This window comes from Phragmites australis, chromosome 10 (genome assembly GCF_958298935.1).
Source record: "Phragmites australis chromosome 10, lpPhrAust1.1, whole genome shotgun sequence".
Lineage (NCBI taxonomy): Eukaryota > Viridiplantae > Streptophyta > Magnoliopsida > Poales > Poaceae > Phragmites > Phragmites australis.
The window spans coordinates 26,066,827-26,094,439 of record NC_084930.1 but is presented as its reverse complement, the minus strand read 5'-3'; the positions used below and the strand labels follow the sequence as shown (position 1 = coordinate 26,094,439).

The window sequence follows — 27,613 nt, the reverse complement described above, 5'->3', positions numbered from 1 at the left end:
ACTATAGAGTGTATTTATGCAAAATAAACATTATATTAACACTTGTTTTTTTTATTTTAATCTTATGCAACATATACTCATGCGGACAACCAAACACAATCTCTTCTCAGCTAAGCTGAGCATATGCAGCTAACTAAACAAATTGCTGCTGCATGCACTTAGCCTGGCTAAGGTGAACCTGACTCACAGATACGGACCAGGCTCAGGCATGTGAGCAACCAAACGCCCCCTTAATGTATTAACAAGGGTTAGCTGATAAGAATGCAGTAAGGTTCATAAAGACCCAATAATGATTAAAGCTGACAAATGTGTCACTTTCAAAATAAAATAGAACCCACTAACCCATGGTGTAGAAGTCCTCACAAAGACTTGGTGCAAGACCTATAGTGTTTGACCTGGTAGTCTGGCAGACTGGCAGTACATCTCTCTTAAGAAGAGATAGCAAGTTCAATAATCACCAATATGGACATCTCCAGTTACCTGGCTGTAGGTGGCTGGTTCATCCAGGTTATCTTTGACAAGTATCTGTCCTACAAGCTTTGGAGGTGGGCGGCTGACTATGGCATCGACCATGAGCTGGACAGGCTTCGTGTTGCTTTGCTTCGCACACAGTCAGTTCTCCATGGAACTGAGCTGGTGCCAGAACTCTCCAACAGCTCCCTTCCATGGATGCGGGAGCTCCGAGATGTCATGTATGATGCAGAGGATCTCCTAGACAAGCTTGAGTACAACCGTGTCCATCATGAAATGGAAGAATCCAGTGCAAACGAGAGCAGCAGTAGCCCAATCAGCACCTTCATGCATTCCCGGTTTCGCAACCAAGGTACCCCAGCTTCTAGCCTGGAACCATGTTGGGATAGATCAACCAAGGTCAAGAAAAAGCTAGTAAATCTGTTGGAGCGTCTTGAGCAGGTTGCAAGTGGAGTTAGTGAAGCACTCAGCTTACCAAGGAACATCAGAAGCAATAATCGCTACATCATGACTAGCTCAATAGCCCACGGGAAAATCACCGGACGGGACTCCGAAGCTCAACGGTTAGTAACCACTCTATTAAGTTCTCATGATGAGAATCCAGTCGCTGTTGTCTCTGTTATTGGGGTAGGTGGCATAGGCAAGACTGCTCTAGCACAGCATGTGTACAATACCACTAGAATAACAGAGAACTTTGACGTGAGAATGTGGATCTGTGTTACTGATCTCTTTGACGAGTTGAGGATCACAAAAGAAATGCTGGAGTCAGCTTCCAGCAGTCGGTTTAGGCATGACGGCACAACAAATTTCAACAGACTTCAAGTGGCGCTGAAGGCAAGACTTGCGTCAAAACGATTCTTCCTTGTCTTAGATGATGTTTGGAACAATCACAACATGACAATGGCAATAGAACAAGAGAACTGGCAGAAGCTGCTAGCCCCCTTACAGGCCGGAGCAAAGGGGAGCAAGATACTTCTGACAACTCGGTCCAGGATGGTGGCAGAGATGCTACAATCATCCTATATAATTAGCTTGGAGGCCTTGTTAGTTAATGATTGCTGGTCCGTGATAAAGACTTCTATGTGTGACGAGACGAACCATACCATCGACTCACAATTGGAGGACATTGGAAGGAAAATTGCCGAGACACTCAGTGGTCTTCCTCTTGCCGCAAAGGTGGTAGCTGGACGCCTGAAATGTAAACACAGTGTAGATGAGTGGAAACAAGTCTTGCAGAGAAATGCAGTATGGGAGGAAATCATGCCAATTCTACGAACAAGCTATGAAAATCTGCCAGCACACCTAAAACAATGCTTCGCATATTGCAGCATCTTCCCCAGGGACTGGGAATTTGAATCTGAGCAGCTGATCCTCCTGTGGATAGCACAAGGTTTTGTACACCCAGATGGTTGCAGGAGAATGGAGGACATTGGGAAAGAATACCTACTTAATTTATGTAATCGGTCATTCTTCACCATTCAGAACAAAGAATTTGTTAGCTATTATGTAATGCCACCTGTAATTTATGAACTTGCCAAATCAGTTGCAACCGAAGAATGTTTCAGAATAGGAGGTGACGAATGGACAAGGATCCCGTCCTCAGTGCGCCATCTGTCAGTTCATCTAGATAGCCTTTTGGAGCTTGATGAGACCATCCCGTACAAGAATCTGCGCACTCTCATTTTCCTCACAAGCAGAACGGTGGCCCCAATCAAAGTTTCCATCCCTCAAGTAGTTCTCGATAACATACAAAGCCTTCGTGTGTTGGATTTATCACCATGCAAGATGGACAGACTTCCTGACAGAATACGACAATGTGTGCATCTCCGGTACCTAAATGTCTCATCAACTACCATCAACACACTACCAGAATACTTGTGCAAACTCTACCACCTACAAGTTCTGAACTTATCAGGTTGCAGGCTTGAAAAATTGCCTTCCAGAATGAACAACTTAGTCAATCTTCGACATCTCACAGCAGCTAATCAGATTGTTTCTGCTATAACAGACATTGGCAGGCTGAAATGCCTTCAGAGATTGCCGATTTTCAAGGTTACAAGAGAGGAAACACACAAAATAGCTCAGCTTGGGCATCTACATGAGCTCCAAGGATCCCTCCAGATCAGAAATCTTGAGAATGTTGACACTCCTGATGAGGCAAAGGAAGCTGTGCTGCACAAGAAAGACCAACTATCTATGCTGCAGCTGATGTGGGCATCTGATCGAGATGAAGTTAATGCAAATAGGGAAGAGGATGTACTAGAAGCTCTCCAGCCACATCAAAATCTGAAGAGACTAGACATCATGGGTTGGATGGGAGTCAAATCCCCTAGTTGGCTTGAGAGCAAATGGCTAAGTTATCTTGAGCTTATCTTCCTAAGTGGCTGCAATGCTTGGGAGCAGCTTCCACCACTTGGTCAGCTTCCCTCTGTCAGAACGATCTGGTTACAGCGTTTGAAAATGCTGAGGCAGATAGGCCCAGAGGCATATGGCAGTGGCAGCCAACAGGTGCCATTCCAATCACTGGAGGAGCTGGTGCTTGATGACATGCCAGAACTCAGTGAGTGGCTATGGAGTGGTCAGACAATGAGGAATGTCCGCAACATTGTGATTAAGGATTGTGAGAAGCTCCAAGCACTGCCTCCACTACCTCCTAACTTTACGGAGATAACAACTGCAAGGAAAGGGTACTGGGTACCATACCACCATGACGTAAAGTTGGCACATGCGACCACTGGCAGATCCAGTGTCTCATCTCTTTGCATATTCAACTGCCCTCTGTTACTTGCCAGTTTCTCCTCACCAATGACCAATGAAATCATAGCAAGCTTTGGATCACTTAGAAGCATTATCACTGATCAAATGACAATACTCAGGTGTCCTCTTATAAGAGAAAGGCTTGAGCTCATTGAGAGCCTAGAAATCCAAGATTGCTCAGAGATGACCTCCTTCAGTACAGATGATGACGATGTCCTCCGACAGCTCAAGTCACTCCAGAGCCTATGTATAAGTGGCTGCAATTCTCTGCAATCACTTCCTTCCACACTATCCGGTATAGAGTCCCTGTATAAGTTGGTCTTATGGAACTGCCCTGAGTTGGAATCACTGACAAAGGAACCTCTGCCACTATCCCTTAGGAAGATTGAAGTTGCACTCTGCCACCCACTGCTCAAGGAGAAGCTCATAAAAGAATATGGTGTTGACTGGCCAAAGATTGCACACATCCCTTGGATCGAGATAGAAGGTGAAATTCTGCAGAGATTGAAAACAGAACAATAGTGTATTTTTTTCAATCTCAAACTTAAGATCCATTATTATAGATGTTGATGTAACTTAAATTTAAGGTTGGCAATTTGGTGTACCAAATACTTCTAAAATTAAACAAGATTCGTTTAACTCCATAGAAGTACTACTAGCTAAACTATCTACAAATACTTTTGAAAAAGGTGCAATCAGCTAAGTGCAGTATCAACTTGTTCTTTTTTAACCATTCATCATGCTGCCCTCTCAGAAAGAAAATTCGAGTTCGCGAGATCTCAACATTTCAGGTAAAAGTTATGTCAAATCTAATTTAAAGTAATCAAGTAAAATAATTTCAGTGGGTAAACGATACAGCCGAAAAGGAATATGTGAGGTCAGCCAAAAAAAAGAATTAAATAAATTAACTTTGCTATTCAACTTAGACAAAATATCCCAGATGCTTCTCGATAGACAAAACTGAAGCATCTATATTAATGATATTCAGTAATTAGCATACATTTCAAGGTCATAATCCAAATAATGCACTAGTATCTAGAAATATCCATTAGGATTCAAGACGCCCAACACACACATATATTGAGCCAAAAGAAGCAAGTGAAATTTAATAAGATAAGCTACATTATCGTAGCTAAAAATGCCATTAGATCAAACATCTATAACATATAATAAGAAAAGACACAGCAATCAACAAACAAACCTAAAGAGAAAAAAATAAGGAAACCATGGAGTTAAAGGTAACACAACTATTGGATACATGACATGTCTAAACCTCTGGTCTGCAGACTGACAACAGGCCAAAAACTGCTTTTGCTATAGCTCAGGACATCCTATTGATTCTTCGCTGTTCATACATGACCCTCAACTTAGGGGCATCAAAGCACCAATTGAAAACCTAGTTGTCTATTCTTTTGTACAGTGAGCATCCGTGCCACGCCATGTACAGTGATTGTAACCAACACTAGTGAGAAATGCCCTTATCTCCTGTGCGCTACTGTTGCTTGCCTGCAGCAGGCGTTCATCTTCTTCATATATAAGGTGGGGAGCTTCACCTTTCCTCCTTAGTACATGGTATTCCCAACCTTGAACATCAACTTTGATCATAAGAACCCACTCAGCATCAGGAATGACTTCACCCAATGGGACTGTAGCAACCTCAACAGCAATTTCTGCATTAGACCTGAATGCTAACTTCGCACCAGTTGCAGATATAGCACTGTTGTCAAGTCGGCCAATCACCTAGTTTACCAGAATACTCACAATAAGATATGAATAAAGAAAAATAGAAGCATTATCCAGACATATAGAACGGAAACTGAGGTTTCTACAATATGCCAGATCTCATATGAAGCTAAGAATCAGAATAATTGACAAACTGAAACCACTTACATGCATGCATATTTTACTTATGCAATTATGTCATCTATTTCAGATATGTGATAGTGTCAATCAACCCAATATGGTTCCATATGAACATTAGAAAAAGTAGACAGGTTGTAAATTTCCGAGAAATATAGTAATCCTTTAATGCAATTATGCAAAGGGCATTGTGTTGCTTTAATAATATTAAAGCAGATTAGTATGATACTGGACAACTAATATTGATCTTTCATGTTAGCTTATTCCACCAAATACAAGACACAATTGCCAGATAGGGGGATCAGTACAAAAAAAAAACCATTTATTTCAAAAACCTGTAGTGTTTCGATTTCTAAATGACTCCATTTGGCAATTACAGCAACGAAGGATGATGACTAAACCCAAAGTTCTACTGATGAGTTAATCTGCTAAGGAAAATCAAACAGACAGACTTGAGTATAGCTAACTGAGACATATGATGAGCACCACAATCTTAAAAGATTCCACTAAGCAGCAGAACAGGCCAGAAAAAACTAATACGGATGACCTTAAAAGCTAGTCAGAACCGGTATCTTATGCATAGTGATGTTCCCAACTCGATCAGAAGCCGCCGCGTGATACACCACAACCCGATCCTGCACCCGGTTGAGGTACACCCCGTCGCAAATCCGCTGCAGGTTCTCGAACACGGGCTCGAACGCCACCACCCGAAACCCCATCACGGCGGCCGCGAACGCCGCCATGCCGACATTGGCCCCCATGTCCACCACCACCCCTTCGGATGGCCTCCCCTTCCCTACCTCCCCGCCGAGCAGCTCCTGGATGGTCTCGGAGATGTCGGGCTTGCGGAACCGCTTTCCCTTGAGGAGGCGGGCGATGTTCTTGTGGGGGTAGTCGGGGAGAGCGCCCATCGGCGAGCGAGTAGAAGAAGGGGTTGGGCACGCCTTCAACGAGGCTGGCGAAGACCGGCGAGGCCTGTGGCGAGGCGTAGCAGTCGATGGGGTGGACCTGATCAGGGAGGCGACGGGAGGCGATGACGGCAGTGGAGGTGGCGGAGAAGGTGAGATCTGGTGCTCTGGAGAGCACGAAGAGGAGGAGGACCGGGGGAAGGAGGAGGGTTCTAGGAGTAGATGAGGACGCCGCCGCCACGGCGTGCCGGTGCCAAGAAGCGGCGGGGGGCGCCGGCATTGGTGGAGAGGGTTGTTGGCGGCCGCTGAGGGTGAGCGGGGGGAAGCGAAGCGGCCTCCGCTCGGCTTTTGCGCTGTTCCGGTGACGCAAAAGTGTAGACGAGGCGTGGCCAGCATTCGTGGGCCGCGCCAGCTTGAATTGGGCCTGGCCCGAGTCCAGAGAGCTTGGTTCCCTGCATAAAGCAAATTTCCACCGAACCTGCCTAGGGAGAAAGTGTTTCGTGTTGCAAATTTAATCGCTTTGTTTTTTTTAATATAGCTTGAAATTTAGTCGCGTTGTTAAGAAAAAGCTTCTTATTTAGGCTTAGTTGATTAATATTTCATCATTTCATGGTCCAAAAAGTATTTTATATTCACTAACAAGTGCCCATGCAGATAGATTGGATCCATCGGGCAGTTACTCCCCTTACTCCTTCAGGAGCTTCCAGAATTCTATCCAATTGAACTTTCAAAATCCATGTTTAAAACTTTAAAAATTCCTAGGGGCAATATCGATGACATCTCGTGGAAACTCACCACCCATGGTGAATATATAGCTCGTTCAGCTTACAAGGCGCAATTCCTAGGGTCATGGAGACCAACTTTGACACCATCATCTCGAAGGTTTGGGTGTCGCCGAAATACAAATTTTTCACCAAGCTAGCCTTCTAAACCGACTATGAACGTCAGACATGCTTGTGGAGAGGGGATGGCAAAGCAACGGGGTGTCCACTATGCAAAAGGGCACTTGAAATGGCACTTCATCTCTTCATGCAATGAAGATTCACCCGGCGAATATGGACCATAATTGGCCACAGGCTCTCATATCCCAACCAGGAGCGCATCCACTTTCAAGGCTAGAGGTACACCGGATACCGAATAATTTTTTATTTTTAAGTGATTCATCATATGTATCATGCCATATGACACATCTTAGCCTAACAAGTGGGACACCTGAATCTCTAGTCCAATAAGTGGGATACCTGATTATTTTTATTCTGGGTCTGCTACTAATCTCAACCTCAATATTTATTTATGAATTTATCAATATTTAACACATTCATTTAATTATAGAGAAAACAGTGGAACTTTCATGCATGCACATAATTTTAACATGTAGACGACAGTAATACGAACCTAACTAAATTTGTTTCATTTTTTTTTTTTTGAGTTTTAGATATTTTTCTATGTGTTTTAGATTATTTCGGCAGATTTATCAATATAACTATTATTTCATTCGCTATTTTTCTAAAATTTCCCAAAAAATTATGTGTACATATATGTATTTTTATGTATATGTATATGCATCTGTTCATACATATGTGTATACGCATATACATGCATATGTATATGTGTACATATATATATGTATCCGTATATATACATACACATACGTAGGACCCATATGAACAGTAGTTGCACTAACTTGATCCCTGAGAATCGCTCTAAATCTTGGCCTTTAATATATGTAATAGATTTCTATATAGGCACGCACTTTTTTACTTCTAATGCTTGTCAGTATGAACAAGAAAAGTCCAATGTTTGTCGGTATGAACAAGAAAAGGAACAAGTCAGAACATCATATTAATATAATCAGACCAAAGGGCAATTGAAATTCAGAAACTGCAGCATAGGAACCTAAACAATAATGCATATGCACCACTAGTAATTCCAGTATAGGTCCAAACTCTACTGAATATTTCTACACTTCACACAGCTTGTAGAAACAAGTATCCTTCATCTACCAGAAGGATATAAACTATCTAAAAAATGTTTAGTTTTACTATCAGTCATTCTATTTTGAACATGGTATGCCTAATCTATGAACATAAGCAATTCATGAGAATATACACATACAAACTGCATCTTTGCAGAACTTTGCATATTTACAAATCCAAAGTTAACACTTTCAGAATTGGACCTTACAGTTATACATTATATTTATAGTGGTTCAATGTAATTCACTTACATCTAGAATAGATGACGAGCCTTGCAAATTTATATAGATATGCTTAATTAAATTAGAAGTTCCTCCTACTTGTAAAAAACTGAGAAACCAAATGAAAACATGCCTTAATTTATTTGTGATGAGTGATTAACAAGATTATAGTCTTGGTTTGATGAGTTTTTGGTTGCATGAGCATGTCTATATGTTGCAAATATAATCATGTCTGACCAAATGTGAAAAGGAAATGGAGTTTGTATTTTTGTATCTGAGTACAGGGAAATAGTACTTACCGGATGATCTTGTATGTAGAAAGTTGTACACACCAGATAGTCTGATGATCAGAGGCAGTGCACGCCGGAGCTTTTTTCTATACAAAGATAAAACTTGAACTGTGCACTGGATGGTCCAGTATTTAGGGGATGTAAACACCGAAGCATTTTCTAGAGACGTATGTTTTTTGTGCCAGGTGGAGTTTGACCCACCGGCTGGTCTGGGGATGAAGCTCAGTACACACCGGATAGTTTTTCAAAGAAGTCTATTTTTGGTGCCAGAGAGAAGATGCACACCAGATAATCCGGCTATGAGCAGAGTGAACATCGGAGGGTACACCGGACCATTTATCAGAGAGGTTGCAAAATGTGGTCTGATGCAGATGTACTCACCGAATAATTCGATGATGGGTTTGGTACATACCAGAGGTTTCACAGGAGAGTTTCCCAGAATGTTTTCAGTAGAGAAATCAGTGCACACACCAAATGATCTGGTATTCAGAGATGGGTACACACCAAAACATCCGATGTTCATAAATTTTCATGGATTTGGTCCTTCAATAGAGATTTTGATGTTAGGCTAAGTAGAGATGTTTTTGGAGGTTTGGAAAAACATGTTTGCTTGCATAATGTTGTGCAGGTGATGATGCAACTTGGCGATCAATGGCGGGATGATCATAGCCAAGCGGGAAGTTTAGTGCCAGATGATCATGAAGGCCGAACAGAGTCAGGAATGATCCTAACTGTGTTCATGAAGATCAAGCAAAGCATGAAAGGAAGGATGAAGACGATGTAGTGATAAAGTCAAATGAAGAAAATGTTGGTGCAAGTGACAAGGCGCCCCGAGGGATCGGGAGAGGGAGAGACATAGCGGCGGTCAAGATCACAAGATAGAGTACACGTATCGATATCGGGATGCTTGCTTAGGGTCAAAACAAGCAGTAGTGAGGCCCTCTTTATTTTCTACTTCTGGTTCTGTTTCTGCTGCTGTCAGAAGCCAGAAGACAAAACAAATGGAGTTCTGGAAAAGTGACTTCTGGAGAAGTCAGAAGCTTGTTTCTAAGGAAAATAAACTAAAGCTGAGAAGCTTGTTGAGAGATACTTTTCTAAGAAGCAATATGCTGAGAAGCCAAAAATTTGTTGTAGAAGCCAACGATCTATTTCCAAAAATATCTTTTCAGACAAACCAAAAGCACAGCTTTTCAGAAAAAGCCCAAAAGCAGAAGCCCAAACAAACAGCCCTTGAGTAACGCTTTGAGAAGCATGCGAGCTGGTTTCGCTGGTTGGCCTCAAAACCATGGAGGAATAGGCTGCACGTGCATCATCACAAAGCTAGCATCGAGGTGAAGCTAAATCGTGAAGGTGTCACGTCTGTTCGATGGACGGAACAAAAAATAGACCAAAATACCCCGGTGGTAAGTAGGAGGCCATTCTAAGCGAGGGATATTTCAGGAACAAGAAAATTTAAGGGCTAAGACACCTTCCTAGGCTTATAAATAGATGGGTAAAGCTTTAGGGGAGCCTTGAGTCAGCTACTTAAGAGCTTAGTGATAGGTTTTAGATGAGATGAGAGAATAGACTTAGTCTTTGTAATATGTTAGAGCTTTTGTGAGAGGAAAATACTTTATAATTTATCTAAAATAGGGCTAACCTCTGTGCTTAATAAAGTTGATTTTCTCGCATGAGCTTGTGTTCATCCCCTTCTAGTCTTCTTCTTTAGGTTTCTTGCTTCTTTTGCAAGTTTTTCTTTTTCGGTTGTGATTTTCGTTTTCTCTTTTGAATTGCGGTTTTTCCACTCTTGTGAATTTAATCTCTTTGTTGATAGGGGCATAAAATATGCGTATAATAGTATAATTTTGGTTCTCGTATTCTCTTGCCTCTAAGTCATTAGCTTAGGGAGTTTCTTCACTCGCTGACCGTCTTTTTGAGTTTCTTTTAAAGTTACGAGTTTTTTGTAACTAGGGTCATAGAATGGTCTTAAATGGAATCTTGTGTTCATATCTCATCCATGGAGTCACATGTTATCAATTCTTTTCTTTGTTTCTCTCTATTTGCTTCCATTTGAGTTTTTAATGTGCGTAGGATGAAACAAAGGAGAAGTTCATCTGATTCAGAAGAATTTGGTACGACGCCTATTCACCCCCCTCTAGTTACCATTGTATGTCCTACAAAAACAATTACAGCATGCAAACATAAATTGAGAATATACCAAGGCAATCGAAGACAAGATAGTCATCATCCAAATAGTTTTCTAGCTGTTCATTCAACTAATCATCCAAACTATCTTTAAGGTGCCCGAACCTTTGTTAATGAAACAACATGTGACAGTATAAGATCCTAACAAAATAAATCACATGATTGTAAGAAATATTAATATCCTTAGCGAATTACATTGCCATAACTTAGGTAGTTTGATTCTTGGGCAACCCATCCTATAACATTCATTGTCATATCAAGGAACATCTAATGATCGCATGGCCACAATTTACACTTCTTCTATTCTAACTTCCTAGCAAAGGAACACCTTTGAAACATGTATGCACTAAACCTTGAGCTTCAAGATAGTCATAGAATAATTTATATTTGTAAAATGTACTAGGAGACCAGCTTCTATCCCAACAGGTAGATGTTGCATGCCCGACCTCATGGCCCACTAATCAGTAGTAATTAGGAATAAGATTGAATTGCAACATCGACAAATTGCACATAATGTGCAACAGAACTACATAGCTTGGGAGACAAGAATAAACAGATACAGTTTAAAACAACAAGATACTCTATGCAATAGATAAGGCCACCATTTGGTCCCATCTCAAGCTCCTCCATAACATCATCCAATGATATGAACTCCCTAATATCTACAAATATACCAAAAAGCCAATTAGAAACCTTGTCTAAATTTGCACATACAAGGCATAAAAAACATCTTTACCCATATCTACAGGATAGTTGAAGTGCTCTGCATCTGGATTGAGATTAACTACATGAATTTTCCTGCCCATGGTCTAGTAATGGTTGTATAAACTGGAGCAGTAAGTCAACTACAGCATCAATAACGGATTAGAACAAGCCACTCTCAGCATCTCTACAACGAAACCTTAACCAATGTGCAACAGGTATGCACACTTGCAGTAAACTTTTGCTAGTTCTCTTACATGTATATGTATACCCATCCCATAAATTATGAAAAAAAATTGAAAATGAACTAAACCACAGTAATAGAGCAGATGAAATCACCTCACGTAGGAAATGACCCCCACTGTGCAGCACTAAACTATATCTAATTCAAACATACAAAAATTAAAATGCAGTAGCACAAGCAACACCATCAGAGCCCCAATCAATCAAAGGAACGAACTAATTCACACCAAACCCTAATCAGGGTCAGCCATCGACGATCAAACCAAGCATCTCACGACCATGGAAACCCCTTCAAGAAGTAGACGTAGAAGGAAGCGAGCGAGGAGTCGGGGACCCTCACCTTGCCGCTCCCCGTGGGGCTGATGCCCCATAGTGGGGTAGAGAGCGACTCGAGGAGGGGTTTGGAGTAGGGTGTAGAAAGGGAGTGTGAACCAGAGGAGGAGGGGGTTGGGGTGGTGGGGTTGGTTACAAGGTGGGGGGATGGCGGCGACGAGGTAGGTGATGCACCAGACGATAGTTAGTGTCTGGCAGCGTTGGAGGTCGTGGTTGCCTAACCTGCTTGGGTGATAGCAAGAGGTAGAGGGACACCGGAGGTGCCTTGAGGTCGCCAGTACCAACGATGGAGGCCGCTGGAGATGATAGATCTGAGCAGTGAAGTCTGAGGGTCATGGCTAGTGGGGATGCATGGGGAGAACAAAGTGAAATTGGATAATCACGAGAGATAGATAGGGTGCTTTAAAAATGTGAGGGGAAAGGCCATGGATGTCCTAGGGTATTCATTTCAGTTTTGGCTCCCTGCGTCCACACACCTATATTTTGCTTTATTGCTGGAATTTTTTTAGGCCTAATATTTTGTGACAAAACATATTTCATCATTGAGGTGTACTAGGCATTGCCTATTTTTTTTTAATGATGACATATAGTAACGTCACAAAACAGTAGACATTCAATGACTATGGTATCAGTTCATCATAGACACGCGTGATGAAACTATCCCACTACAAACTCATGACGAAATATGTTGAATCGTCACTGAATAACCCCCAGTTCATGATATTTTGAGATTTTGTCATGACCATTTTTGTTACATATGCTCTACTCGAATTTTTTTGTAGTGATTAGGCCTTAAGCCCCAGGGATGGGGTGAGGAGGACAGTGAACCCCCTTGACCTTAACCTCCCAGCATTAAAGCTTGTGGTGATGGAGGTCCTCAGTCCTCTGTTCCAATGATGAAAAAGAGAAATAAAACATATGTGCGAATAGTTGGAAAAGGTTGTAAGATTTTAGTTAGTATATTTTGATTGTATGGAAAACATCACTTTAGTAATGACTTGACCATTTACTCGTTCATATTTATTTTTGTGATATACACTAATATTTAATACCGTAAGCAAACTAGCCGATTACAGTGATCGACTAACTGGTTTTAAACATTAACCCAATTTGATAAAATTAAGCACACATCCAATCTCCTATATGCGACTAGGAACATTATTTTATATAATTTTATATCAATACATATAAATGGAATCATACTTTTATGAAAGAATTTTTTTAAGACGAATCTAGTCATATAATGTTCATGCACCGGATAATGCTATCGCCGCTAACCATTGTGCCTACAGCGTCCAAGCCCTTCGCAGACAACCACTCTGGTTCTAGTGCACACCACAATCCACTGGTCACTACGTTCACCCAGACCATTGTTTTTCATCTGGGTTTGAAATCTGTGTTGTGTGTGATCTCTTTGATTGTATCACATCTAATGTCTACCTTGACGGATCAGACGATCGGGCTTCCATTAGAGGTGAAAGTTTGGACTCTACAAAGAGAAAGTACTATTTTTGTCAGTTTCAAAACCAGCATTGATGCTAATTTGGAACCGTCAGTAATTAGCTTTTTTTTTGTACTAGTGAGTATCCCAGCTAGGGGTGGCTAGTGGAAGCGACCATAATATTGCGGATCTGATGGGGAAACCCAACCTGACCACGGAGACCAAGTTCAGTGACGATGAGGATGAAGGAGACACATTGAAGGCAGAGTGGGCGGTGATCGGCAAAGTCCTGTCTCTGGCAACCCTGCACATATCCACGATTTCGGGCGCAATGAAGCCTGCATGGGGTAAAAATCCCTTCGGCCTCAAGGCCAGATCGGTGGGCGAGAAGACGGAGAATTTATTCATTGCGGAATTTGGCTCAGCCATTGACAAATTGAGGGTCTGATGGTTCCCCGTGGGTGGTTGGCAAATACGTAGTGATTCGTCAAGAGTACAATGAAAAACTTGGGCCATCTGATGTATGCTTCGACAAGATGGTGATTTGGCTGAGGATTAAACCTACCCTTCGGTTGGATGAACAGATGTAGGGGCTGTCGTGTTGCATGTCTGATTGGTCATTTGATCAAACTGGACCTGGATGAAAACAACAAAGCTGGTGGTTTGTTCCTCCAGGCTAGAGTCCACATTGAGATCATGAAGCCATTGAACAGGATGGCGAGCCTATGTTGTTTGTGATTCAGTATGAGAAGCTGCATTTCTGTTTCTCATGTGGTTTAATGGGGCACACCGCACACGGAATTGGAGTGTCCTAATCCTGCACCGTGTAACTCTATGGGCAAACTTCTGTATGATTTAAAGCTGAGGGCTCCGGATGAGAAGAAGAAAAAGCTCCAAAGTTTCAGTCTGGCAGTGGCAAAGACATAGGGCTTGTTTGGTTGGTGCCCTCATCCAACTTGCCTGGCCTGAGCCCATGCCTGTGAGGTGCATGCTCTTGTTTGGATGCAACCCTGAGATTTTAGCCTGAGCAAAGACGCTGAAAGCAGCTGCTGGACTCAGGTGTCCGATTTCAGACGCCTAAGGTTTCTCGCCTGTCTGCCCAACCTGTCTGAGAGTAATCACCTCTCATCATCAGCCCCACATACCTCAGGCGTGTCACAAACTAAACATAGCCTGGTTTTCTTTTCTACTCAGGTACGATTTCAGTCCATCAACCAAACATTGCATATATTTTAGAGTCCCTAGTTAGGCAACTTATCATGGTACCCTCTAGCTCGTCTATGGGCTCTCGGCATAGCCGACCCTCTTCTCGCTGGGCGGAAAGTGACCACCGGTCTAGTATCCACAAGCCTGCTGGTGAAGACGTCATTGTTGATGAGGGTGCAGCTTCACCGGCAAAGAAATGGGGCACGAAAGTTACTGAGCCAAAGATCCATGACAAGGCAAAGCAGATGTTCTAGGAAGGTACCTATCAACTAAAACCGTTTGTCATTTGAAAAAGGAAGTAACCGAAAAGTATAAGAAATGTCTCTCGATCAAATAAGCCAGATCATAATCTACCAGTAAGCGACCAGTTGGTCACGGTTCCCATGGAACTAGTGTATTGAGCTATATGCATCAATTAGTTTATCTAAAAATCTAAGCTGATGGAAAAAAGTGAACAATTCGCGTGGAGGCTCCCTCAAGTATCAGAAGTGAAAATAGAAGTTAATTATAATTTTTTTAATTGCGTCTGTTATGATTCGAACTTTAAGACCTCTAGCTCTAATATCATATTAAGCTATATGCATCAACCAGTTCAGCTGAAAACCTAAACTAATGGGGCAAGATGGCTCTGATGGCGGAAGGGTCGTCAAGGACAGCCCGAGCAATGGCCTCGGCCGCTATCTCCTACGTGCAGCGCATATCAGCAAACAGGCCATCGGCCATGCTAGACAGTGGAATAATTAGCGGAAGCAATAGGCAGGATAGCCTATAAGTGATACTATGAAAACGTGGAAAATTGAAAAATAATCGCCATGCACTAGAATGATTGATCACCCGTTACATATATAGGCCATGCCATATGATCTCTTACCATACATGTGGTTGGTGTAAACGGGAAGGAAAGATACATGCCATAATTATATGAGTAGTCTTGCCATGAATAATCATATGATTTATGGAAACAATGACAACAGGAAATCACGCAAACATGGTGAATTCGAGGTTACAACAATTGGGTGATTCTAATGAGGCTTGCAATGGTATCTTCTCTGATATCCCGAAGAAGCAGAAAGCATCAATTTCTAACACGGTTGCACGATCGACAGTGGTTGGAGGAGGCAGCCCCCGCTGGGGACAATGAAAATCTTGAGCATGTACTGTCGGGGCCTGGGTCAGTCCGAGTCAGTTCAAGATTTGTGTAGCTTGGTGAAGCTACACCGACCCATGCTGGTCTTCCTTTTAGAAACACGGTTATACAATGATCGCGTGGATGGATTTAAGAGATCTTTGTGTTTTCCTAATGGAATTGGAGTTGGAAGTTTCGGCAGAGGATAGGCCTAACTCTTTTGTGGTCTCGGGACATTGAGGTGAAGCTACAGTTTTTAAATAGCATGCACATCGATGTGCTAGTCAAATCTTCTGAAACTGGTACAGATGAGTGGAGATTCACAGGTTTCTACTTATGAATAGAAGGGGTATTCGCACTTTTGCCACCATGCATGGATTCATGGGTGGTATTCCATTTGCTACCATGTTTTATATGTATGGACTCAAAGTGATTCGTATGTTATTCTCAGCAGTAATTCTTATTTCGTGAAAATATCACCTGATTGATTATCCCGAATCAAAGCGGGAACTAAGATACAGGAGCTGGGATTTGCTTAAATTCTTGGGCACACAAAGTGATTTGCCGTGGGTCTTGCGCCGGGGATTTTCAACGGAGACCTTGAGGCCAGTGAGCAGCTCGGTGGGGTGGGTCGGGATGAAAGGAAGATACATGGAGGGCTTCCGAGAGGCACTGTCTGTATGCGGTCTTGGTGACCTCGGCTACATTGGGTTGCCGTATAGTTGGGACAATTGACAACAAGGTAATCGAAACATCAAAGTTCGCCTTGATAGAGGTTTTACAAAATCCCTTTTTCATGATCTCTTCAGTGAAGCCAATGTCTGGCATGTGCAAACCACGGAGTTCGATCATTGTTACCTTTTGTTGAACAGTCGGCCTGGTGATGGAAGAGAACGTCGTTGCAAGCCCTTTCGTTATGAGAACATGTGTTGGAGGGATGACATATGCTGAACTTGTGAAGAATGTATGGGACTCAGGGGAGACGGTGACTAATCTTGAGCAGCTAAGCTCGTCACTGGGTCGTGTGAAGGGTCCGATGTAGGTTTGGGATAGAGATAAACTCGGCTCTATCCGAAAGTCACTGGCCAAGTTGCGCCAAGATCTTGAGATCGAAAGGGGGCGCATTGTTGGTGCGGGGCTGTCCAAAGGGAACGCAATATCATGGCTCGCATTTTGGAATTATTAGCTAGTGAGGAGATGATGGAGAAACATAGGTCACGTGTCTAATGGCTGAAGGATGGTGATCGTAACACTTCACTTTTTTTCAAGCAAAGGCTAGAGAGATAGCTAAACAGAACAAGGTATTAGCCTTACGGGATGGAAGTGGTTTAGTGTTTACTAAATAGGAAGATACGGAGCAGCTGGCGATACAATTCTATACCGTGTTGTTCTCGGCCCAGGAAAAACTGGAGCTAGATGAGGTGCTGAGCCATGTGTCCCTGTGCGTGTCTTAGATGCTATGAATATTTAATGGGGCTTGTTATGGTACACCACTTACCTTGCAGGAGGTAAGATGTCAAACAAATCCGAACCCTTGATTTTGTAGGAAAAAAATAATTAAAAAGCTAAATAAAATATGTTAACCGGTTGCTCCCGGTTTCTAACCACACGCGAGTTACCCAAATCACGGAAGTCCTCTGGCTGTGCCCAGCTTCGCTTGTATGGCGAGATTTTCTCCGCTCGACGATATCAAGATCGTGAGTAACAGAAAAACGAAATGGAACGATCTGACGAAGAAATCAGATGAACTCGTCGACGAACTCAGAGCAATCGCCATAGCACTAGAAGAAAGCTAAAGGAACACGAACCCTAACAAACTAGACAATACTTTTAGGAATGATTCGTTAATTTCATCCCCACTCCAACCACTCCGTTTAATAGTTTACACAAGTCTGTAATTTGATCAAGAGTAACGACGATAAACAGAAAGAAAGAAACGGTAAAATAACTGGACGAATGATAGAGTGATACAAAGCTTCTCCCGCCACACCGATGGCCCTTGGATGCTAAATCAACGGCTCACAAGCCAGCATACCGCTTCGCAACATATAAGCCAATTAACTGACGAAATTGAATTTTTCTCCATTTCTGACAACCTCCCCTTCTTGAGACAATCCTTGTCCTCAAGGATTAAACTTTGGAAACGTCTTCTGGATAAATGTAGCATCCTCTCATGTGGCTTCACTCTCAGTAAGGTTTTCCCAGTGAACTAGCCACTGTACCACTGCTTCGTTATTTCTTGGTATAATTCTCCTTTCTAATACTTTCAGTGATTCCATTTTAATCTTTCCTTCAGCTGTTATCAGAGGCAGGTTTGGAAGAGGCAATGCTTTGGTTCCATGATGCTTCTTCAATTGATTCACATGGAATACAGGATGTATGCCTGCTCCTTCTGGCAGTAATAGCTTGTAGGCCACTTGTCCAATCTTTTGCAAAACTTTGAAGGGTCCATAGTACTTGGATCTCAACTTGATGAATCCCCTTAGACCAAAAGCATTCAATCTATATGGCTGCATCTTGAGATATACCATATCTCCTTCCTTGAACACCCTCTCAGTTCTTTTCATATCAGCAAAATACTTAATTCTACCTTGAGCTTGTGACAAGTTGGCCTTCAACTCCTACAGCATTTTTTCCTTCTCCTCAACAGTGATTTTACCTTCTTCTGAGATGTTACAAGGAATAGATAGTTCCCCAACTTGAGGTGGTGGATATCCAAACAAGGCCTAGAAGGGTGAAGTTTTAAGTGAAGTATGATATAAAGTATTACACCACCACTCAGCCATGGGTAACCATTTCAGCCACTCTCTTGGTTCCTGGAAAACCATAACTCTCAAGTAATTCTCCAAACACTGGTTAACTCTTTCAGTTTGCCTGTCGGTTTGTGGGTGATAAGCAGTGCTGAACCTTAATGAAACCCCCACTGCCTTGAATATCTCTTGGAATGGCTTGCTTATAAATATCCTATCCCTATCAGCTATAATTACAAGGGAAAGCCATGCAACTTGAACACCTGGTCCAGGTATATTTCAACCACTTGTTGGACTGTATAAGGGTGTGATAATGCTATAAAGTGGTTGTATTTAGTCAATCTGTCCACCACAACTAAAATCACATCTTTCCCTTTCACCCTGGGCAATCCCTTAATAAAATCCATACTTATGTGTGTTCAAGCCATATCAGGAACTTCTAATGGATTTAGTAGACCAGGAACATGTACATTTTCAGATTTAGTTACCTGGCAAGTAGGACATTCTTCAACCATTTAATCAACTTCTGATTTCAGCCCAGGCCAATAGAAAAGCTTCTTAACTTTGTGATAGGTGACCCTTTTCCCAGAATACCCACCAATAGGAGATGAGTTAAATGATGTGAGTATACTGGTTCTCATGTTGTTTCCCTTTCCAACATAAATTCTTCCCTTGTACTTCATTAGTCCAGCCACAACAGTGTACACTCCAAGGGGGTCAGGTCCTTCATTCAGTTTCTCAGAAATATGCTGAAAATGATGGTCATCTTCATAGCTTTTTGCAATGTCATGTACCCAATCTGGTTGAACTGTAGTGATATTCATGCATATTCTCTCTGGCCTCTTCTGGTTTATCCTTGATAGAGCATCTACAGCTACATTTTCTTTTCCCTTTCTGTATTCCACTCTATAATCATACTCCATCAGTTTAAGTAGAAGTTTATGCTGAATGCTTTCTGACAGCCTTTGGGAAGAAATGTACTTCAAACTCTCTTGGTCAGTTCTTATGACTATAGAGCTCCCTATAAGATAGTGTCTCCACTTCTTTAAAGCTTCAATAATAGCCATTGCTTCCTTCTCATAAGTTGATTGAGCCATAGCCCTATTGCTGAGAGTTTTGCTATGGTAAGCAATGGGTCTTCCAGCTTGCATGAGCACTGCACCAAGTCCTAAACCACTTGCATCAGTCTCCTAGACAAATGGTTGTGTGAAATCAGGTAATGCCAGCACAGGGCATGTGGTCATGATTTTTTTCAAATTCTCAAAAGTATTTGTATGAATTTTCTCCCATTTGAATGCATTTTTCTTGAGGAGATCAAAGAGTGGCCTGCAGATTTTTCCATAGTCCCTCACAAATCTCCTATAATATCCAGTTAGACCAAGAAACCCTATAAGCTATGAGACATTCTCAGGTTTCGGCCAATTGAGTACATCACAGATTTTTTTAGGATCAGTGGAGACCCCATTTTGATCTATGATATGTCTAAGATACTCCACTTGTGGCTGTGCAAAAGTACACTTGCTATACTTGATGTACAACTTTTCTTTCCTCAGAACATCCAAGACAGTCCTCAGATGATCTACATGCTCATGTAAATTCTTGCTATACACCAAGATGTCATCAAAGAAAACTAGGACATATTTGCCTATGAATTCAGATAATACCTAATTCATGAGTGACTGAAATGTGGTTGGGGCATTAGTGAGCCCAAAAGGCATCACTAAATACTCATAATGACCCAAATATGTACTGAAGGCAGTTTTGGGTATGTCTTTTTCCAAAATCCTGATTTGGTGGAACCCTGACCTCATATCAATCTTAGAAAAGATAACAGCACCATGTAACTCATTCAAGATATCATCTATAACAGGCATTGGAAATCTATTTTTGATAGTCAGTGAGTTCAAGTGTCTATAATCAATACACATCCTCCATGACCCATCTTTTTTCCTCACCATAACAGCAGGAGATGAATAGGGACTGAGACTGGGTCTAATTTCTTCAGTCTTGAGCATTTGTTGAATGATTTCTTCCATGGCCTGCCTTTGTTGATGTGGGACTCTGTAGGGTCTGAGGTTTGGGGGTACTGCTCCAGGCTTTAAATGTATAACATGATCACATTCTCTCTTTGGTGGTAGCCCCTTTGGCTCATAAAAAAGATCAGGATAATTCTGAAGGAGCTTTTCAATCTCAGTTGGCAAGGGGGTACTAACTTCCAGATCAGAATCTTGTATCAGCTTAACTTGAATTATATAGCCCATAACACCCTTCCTACACATCTTTGTCAGTTTCTTTGCATTTACTACACATTGACCACTGGGAGCAGTATAATCTGAAAAATTATTGACTCTGCTTCCTTTAGTAATGGAAAGCAATTTCTTCTGTAAATCCAATCCAATCCAATTGGGCTATGTTCATATATCCAATCCCCTCCCAAGATAAAATCATAGCTTCTGAGTTTAAGTAACCTGAAGGTATTGCAAAAATTAACATCTCCCACTGTATACTTCAGGTTAGATACTACTGCATCAGTCACAAGTTCTCCACCACCTGCAACTATAACTTTCCTTGCTGAAATATAGCTCAACTTGAAATTGTTTCTCAAAGCATACTCATAATCCATAAAGGAATCTGTGCTGCCACTATCAACTAGTGCTACTGATCTTTTGTCCCCAATCTTCAATATCAGTGAAAAGGTCATAGAGTCGGATGTCCCATTAACTGCATTTAGGGAAATTTGCATTGGCTGGGCTAAAGCATCTCCTTGCTTATGTGGGCTACCAGGTGCTGTGACATAACCAGCCTCAGGTATATCTTCTCCAGAATTACCCTCTTCATCCACCTTTTCTTCTTCTAGAGCAAAGGACATCAGTTTTTCTTTGATAGTAACTTCACTACCTTCATCCAAAGCCAATGCCATTAATGTTTTCCTTACCTTACAGTTATGCTGAGGGCTCCAAGGTTCCTGACAGAATCAACATTTGTTCTTGTCTCTGTTAACAGGCTGGTTAGATTTTTCCTTTGCAGGTGAATCCTTGCTGATTCCCCTCCCATATGTATTTTTCTGACCAGTGGGATATACTCTCTTTGCCACCATGGATTGTTCCAAGTGTTTGGAGTACAAAAAGCCTCCAGGAGACTTCTTGGCTGATAACAAGTAACTTGATGTTTGATAGAAGCTTTCAGACCACCAATAAAGCAACTCAAAAAGAATGCCTCCTGTAGATAGGGATGATCTCTTTTTATATATGCCATACATTCCTCAAATTTTTCAATGTATTGGTTCACAGAGCCCAGCTGCTGCAAACTCTGGAACTTAGAGACTGTTTCATGAGTTCCCATTTTAGAGAATCTATCAAGCACCATTCTACATAACTGCCCCCAGCTGATATGTTGCCATGGAATCCCTATACCACCAAACCACAATTCAGCTCTCCCTACAAAATGTGTTGTTGCCAGGTTGACCCACTGTGTGAAAGTAGTTCTAGATAATTCAAAGAATTTTTCACAGTGCTTAAGCCAGCTCAAGGGTTGATCTCCATTGAATAACTGCAAATCCAATTTTGGCCCCTTAATAACTGCTTCAGCATAAGGTTGTGAACCATTCCCTGCATACAAGTGATAGCTCCTATCCAATGTATGAGTGAGCATCTGACCTGTGTCCCTGAGAGCACCACCAGTCCCAACAAGAGGAGTTGGTTCAAGCCCATAAGGATCAAAGTGCTGGCTATACCTGCCTCTTTCCATGAAATCAGGTCTGATCAAGCTACCAGGAACGCTTGGGATAGGTGGATCGGTGTTGTAAGTGCATATGGGTCCAGGTATGCAAGCAGTTCCTAGTGATCTTACACTCAGAGCACTAGTACCTTCCCCTAGTGTTACACCACAAGAAGGTATGGTGCTACCTAGGTACGCTGATGATGTTGCAGGGACTAGGTATGAATTTGGGCATACCTGAACATTCACATCTGGGGCTGTGCTTACTGGTAATACAGGTATAGGAGCCTGACTAAGATCCAGTCGACCTGAAGCAGGGACAACGGTAGAATTAGTTCCCAAAGACAGCAAGATCCTCTTGATGTCAGTAAGCTCTCATTTGAGTATCTGCATCTCGTCCTTCATGCCCTTCACATCTGTCAGATCACCCTTGATCTGCAGAATCTCTTGCTTGATCGCCTCTTCTTCACTTGTACCCATCTCAGTCTGAATCTTCTGACCTCTGGTCATGACCATCCACCAATTTCCCAAGGACAACTCGGATTAGATCCTTGCTTCAAGCCTCAGGAAATTCCACCGCCGCCCGAAATCGGAGATCGTCTGAGGGATTTTACACATGAGCAAGTCACGCAACCCAAGACTGAATCCAACTTCCCACTGTCGCCTCCTGGCCGAACCCTCGTTCCCGACATCGGGATTTCACAGAGCGATCTGCAAGCAGACGCTCAAACCTGCGCCAAGAGCGAGCTCAACCAATTCGAGGAAAGAGCATAGCTCTGATACCCATATCAAGATCACGAGTAACAAAAAAAATGAAATGGAACAATCTGACGAAGAAATCATATGAACTCGCCGACAAACTCAGAGCAACCGCCAGAGCACTAGAAGAAAGCTAAAGGTACACGAACACTAACAAATTAGAGAATACTTTTAGGAATGATTCGTTAATTTCATCCCCACTCCAACTACTCCATTTAATAGTTTACACAAATCTGTAATTTGATCAAAAGTAACGACGGTAAACAGTAAGAAAGAAACGGTAAAACAGCTGGACGAATGACAGAGTGATACAAAGCTTCTCTCGCCACACCGATGGCCCTTGGATGCTAAATCAACGGCTCACAAGCCAGCATACCGCTTCGCAACATATAAGCCAGTTAACTGATGAAACTAAATTTTTCTCCATTCCTGACAGGCGATCCCTGAAATCATGGAAGAGCAGGGCACGGGGAGATATCCCGAATCACGTGGTAGGGTAGGTTTCCCCTGGGCGCTCAATTTCCCCATTAGCAGAGCGCTCGATTTCGCTCCCGCCGCCGTCGGTTCCTCCTCTTCCACCGGACAAACTGGGTTGCTGCGACCAGACTTTTCTCCCACCAACGATCGGATTTCGTCTTCCTGCCATCCGCCACTGATCTTCGCCGCCGCCAATGCACCGCTGGGCTTAGGCTTCTTGTTCCTGCCACCTTCAGCCGCGCCGTTCCGGTCTCCAAGGTAAAGCTCATCCCCTGCCCTTCCCCTTTCTACTCCGGTCACGCATGCTTCGAGGACGACAACGCACAAAGGGAGGGGTTGGTCTGGGGTCATGGACAAGGCAAAGGAGGTGCAAGTGGAGAGGCTGCACGAGGAGGCGGAGGCGGGGAGCGCCGACACGGACAAGCTCAGCTACGAGATATTCCTGATTCTGGAGAGCAAGTGGTACACATGAACCAGCATATGTTTTCTTTTCTTTTTTTAACTAAACTATCATGTTGTTGTGTACACATGAATCAATACGTGTTGTGTACATATGAACCAATACAATTTTTTTTAACTCAACCATCATGTTGAATCAACAGTACCAAAACTTTGTGACCATACCAAAATCCTGTGCTAGTTCATGGGTACACATGAATCAGTACTTTTTTTTTCATAACTCATCCATACGTTGAACCAACCATACCAAAATTTTGTGACCGTACCAAAATCCCGTGGGAGAAAAATCCGGCCACCACCAACCGTACCAAAACTTTCCAAAAGAAAAAACAACTAATTAATAGATATTAAATGACTTTCCAAAACAAAAGCATACAAATAAATATAATAATTATGGGTGACCACCTTCTTTATTGCGATCTAATAAGAAGGATGATCCATAGATATTTAGGTGTACCATAATTTGCCATATTTAATTGTGCACGTCGTATACTAGAGAGGAGGTCACCAAAGCGCTTTTCATGATGGACCCAAACAAGTCTCTGGACCGGATGGTTTTATTGTTGCTTTTTACCAAACACATTGGGAATTGATTGGGCCGAGTGTTACAAGTGTGGATTGGATATGATATTGCCTCATGCTAACGTATCCTAACTAACCACTGAGAGAAGAGGAGTCACATCCCCATATATGCATTCTGATCGGCTACACAATGAACCTCATTGGTTGCAATCTATCTCTAACCGATAGATAAGAGGGGGGGGGAGGGGAGTCAATTGCCTACTTGATCAATTCACGCTAGGTTTTGCCTCCCCCCCCCCCCCCCACAGACCTATCTCTAACCGATCCTCACGTGCACTGTTACGAGGTGAAGTACGTTGCCACCATGCCATCTACACATCTACATCGGGATACCGTCGACCACGATTACGTCATTGCCATGCACCGCGCGCCTACGTCGACTTCTTCCTCAACATTAACCTTGGGATTCACCGTGATCTTCACCAACAGAACCACACCAACTCCGCATCGACGCATCTACTCATATATATTGGCATCTTTAGGCTTTGGTATGTACGAACGCTTCCGCTATGGTGTCTAGGTGTTCAAACTTGAGATTAGTACTTATGATGTTTAGGTTCAGATTAAGTGTAATATCAACATTTAGTATCAGAGCCACTAATCTCGATCTAAACCCTATTTAGCCTGTTGATGAGCTTGATTATGCTTTTGTATTAGACAATTTGTGATGATCAACCTTACTTAGCCTCGGCTTAGAACAATTAGGCCCTAATTACTCATCTTTTGATGTGTTTGTGCTTTCGGTTATGAATGCTTAGGCCTAAATAGTTTAGAATTAATGTCAATTGTGCATGTCTTGATGAATTTGGCTCGGTTTGAGGATAATGTTAGGCTCGAGTAGTAGGATTGGCTCAGTTTTGGGACAAATTGAACTTGAATGAGCATATAGAAGGAGAGGAATTGGGTTTTTTTTAATCAAACCTTAAGAAAAATCCCTAAGATCTTAGAACCCTAAACCCAAAATTCCCTAAAATCAGAACCCTAAATTGAAAATCCCAAATTTGAAACCCTAATCCCTCGGGGTGGTGGAGTACTTACGTCTTTATGCACCTATCTGCTATGCGGTTGAGACTGCTGGAGTTGCCACACTCTTCTCTAGTAGGTCCCTCCCCCTTGACCTTCGCCTCTTGCGGGCGCGGGTTCTTCAGCTTCAAGCGGACATTTGTGGCATCACCGTTGTAGTCACCCTCTCCTTCCCATGCACATTATCACTGTTGTGGGCACCTTTACCCTTTTTTTGCCGTGCGAGCGACACAATCACGAGCACACCACTGATACACTCGAGCGCATGGGTGAGGAGATCTATGGCAATGCCTCTTCACTGCTCTGCCCTCTCTCATGGCCTTCGCACTCTCCTTTTTCACCGGTAGCATTGCACTGCTAGAGTTCTTGCTACGTTGGCCGTCGCTCTCCTCTCCTCCTCCTCCTCCTCCTCCTCCTCCTCCTCCTCTCTCTCTCTCTCTCCCTCCCAAACACACACACACATACAACCATCTTTCTCGAAGGAAACAGGAAAAAGGATTATGGTAAGGGTTTTAGAGGACCGGCACGGATTTTGTCTCGGCAAAATGGCCAATACACCGTCGGATTGGGATGGACGGTTGTCCTTCATTCCATCGTCGGATTAAAATGGACCATCTCGAGCTCTCATGATAGCATATGAGAGGGCCTAGCGGGGGGGGGGGGGGGTCGTTTGGGCTGGCACTATGCACTTAGGCCGACGCACGAGTGGAAAAAGTTTCGAACCTGCAATATCCGAGAAATCGTCAAGGTAAAGTCTTGTATCCACTTCGACGAATCACTCGAAAATAATAGCTTTATATGAAGCCGCACAGGAATACACGTGCCTTAGAAGTGTGACCAATCATATCTAGCAGTTATGTGGTTTGAACACTATTAACACCCTTACAATTATCTATAAAGATAATATTGCATGTATTGCATAAGTACAATCGGGATATGTGAAAAATAACTTAACTAAGCATATTAACTCCAATTTCTTTTATGCTCATGAATTGCATAAAATGAATAAAATAAAGTTAATGCATACCAAATCATGAAAACATCTTGCAGATTTAGTCAGTAAGCCTCTTCCTGCATTTAGTTTTGAAAGATGTGTTCATAGTACTGGGATGATGATGTTTAGAGTTGTACATTTCAGGTAGAGAATTTTCACATAATATCATACGAAGAATTAAACCTTAGTCAAAAAAATTAAATACCCAAAATTAAATACTCCTTTTTCCTTAAATAAGTTTCCTAAAGCTTCTCATGATAAGGTTTTTAATGAGACAATTCATATGACCATATCGCAAGATATGTACCCTATATCTTAATTTTTTTCACTGGTTTTTAGGAGTTTAAATGAGACATTTACATTACGCGAGAAGTACTGAGGCAAGGATTAGAAAATCTAGAGTTTTATAATTGAATGTAGGTGTGTCTTGAATTTTTGAAAATATTCGATTCTATCTTTTAAGGGTTTTGGTACTATATATATATATATGAGATATAGCCTCTCATTATATAACACAAATGAGAAAGTAGAGAAATTTTTTCTCTATATTATATTTCTTTTATATAATTATTTTCTAAAAAATCTCTCGACTATATTAGTGGTTTCTCGAACCGTTCTTATGTGGCCTTGGACAACTCACCGTCACTGGCACACGCCAATCCCGAAGCGCCAGAGGCACCAAGTCGCGGTGCGGCCCACGTGCAGCGTCTCACAGCGCACTGCGTCAACACGTCTGGCCATCTCGCGCAGCTGCTGGCACGTACGGACAGATTTACCACCGTCATCAGTGCTGCCAGATTTACCTCATCGTCCTTGTCTACAAAGGGATCGATCGCCTTTTCCCACCCGCACCCAACCGCTACTTGCCCCGCTGCGAAGTACTATCTCCCCGGGATCCCCTGCGCCCAGCAACCGTACACGCCATCCCCTGCCTCGCCGCTCAACCCCACGCAACCGCATCCCAAAATCCAAAACGCACACGCCTCCCCACTGCTCGTTCGCCACCTGCAGGACATGCGTGCCGTCCCACACGCCGCGACGGCGCAGCCGGATCCGCCCACCGCTTGCTCGTCGCCAGATCCAAGAGCCGTCCCTCCCACTGCCGCTGGGGCCCACCTGTCAAGGCCCCACGTA

General features: G+C 42.6%; 1 protein-coding gene and 1 pseudogene across 2 annotated transcripts; one reads left to right on the top strand and one right to left on the bottom strand.

Annotated features, from left to right (window-relative positions):
- Positions 1–410: 410 nt before the first annotated feature.
- Positions 411–3,870, top strand: LOC133930487 (putative disease resistance RPP13-like protein 1). Of its 2 annotated transcripts, XM_062377142.1 has the most exons (2): positions 598–823; positions 913–3,870. In XM_062377142.1, exons 1-2 carry the CDS (start codon positions 743–745, stop codon positions 3,748–3,750), a joined length of 2,919 nt encoding a protein of 972 aa, XP_062233126.1. In that variant the 5' UTR covers positions 598–742; the 3' UTR covers positions 3,751–3,870. The 2 variants fall into 2 exon arrangements, with proteins under 2 accessions (XP_062233125.1, XP_062233126.1); XM_062377141.1 differs by having other exon boundaries at positions 411–3,870.
- On the bottom strand, positions 3,807–6,343 carry LOC133930488 (uncharacterized; annotated as a pseudogene).
- Between the last annotated feature and the right edge of the window lie 21,270 nt (positions 6,344–27,613).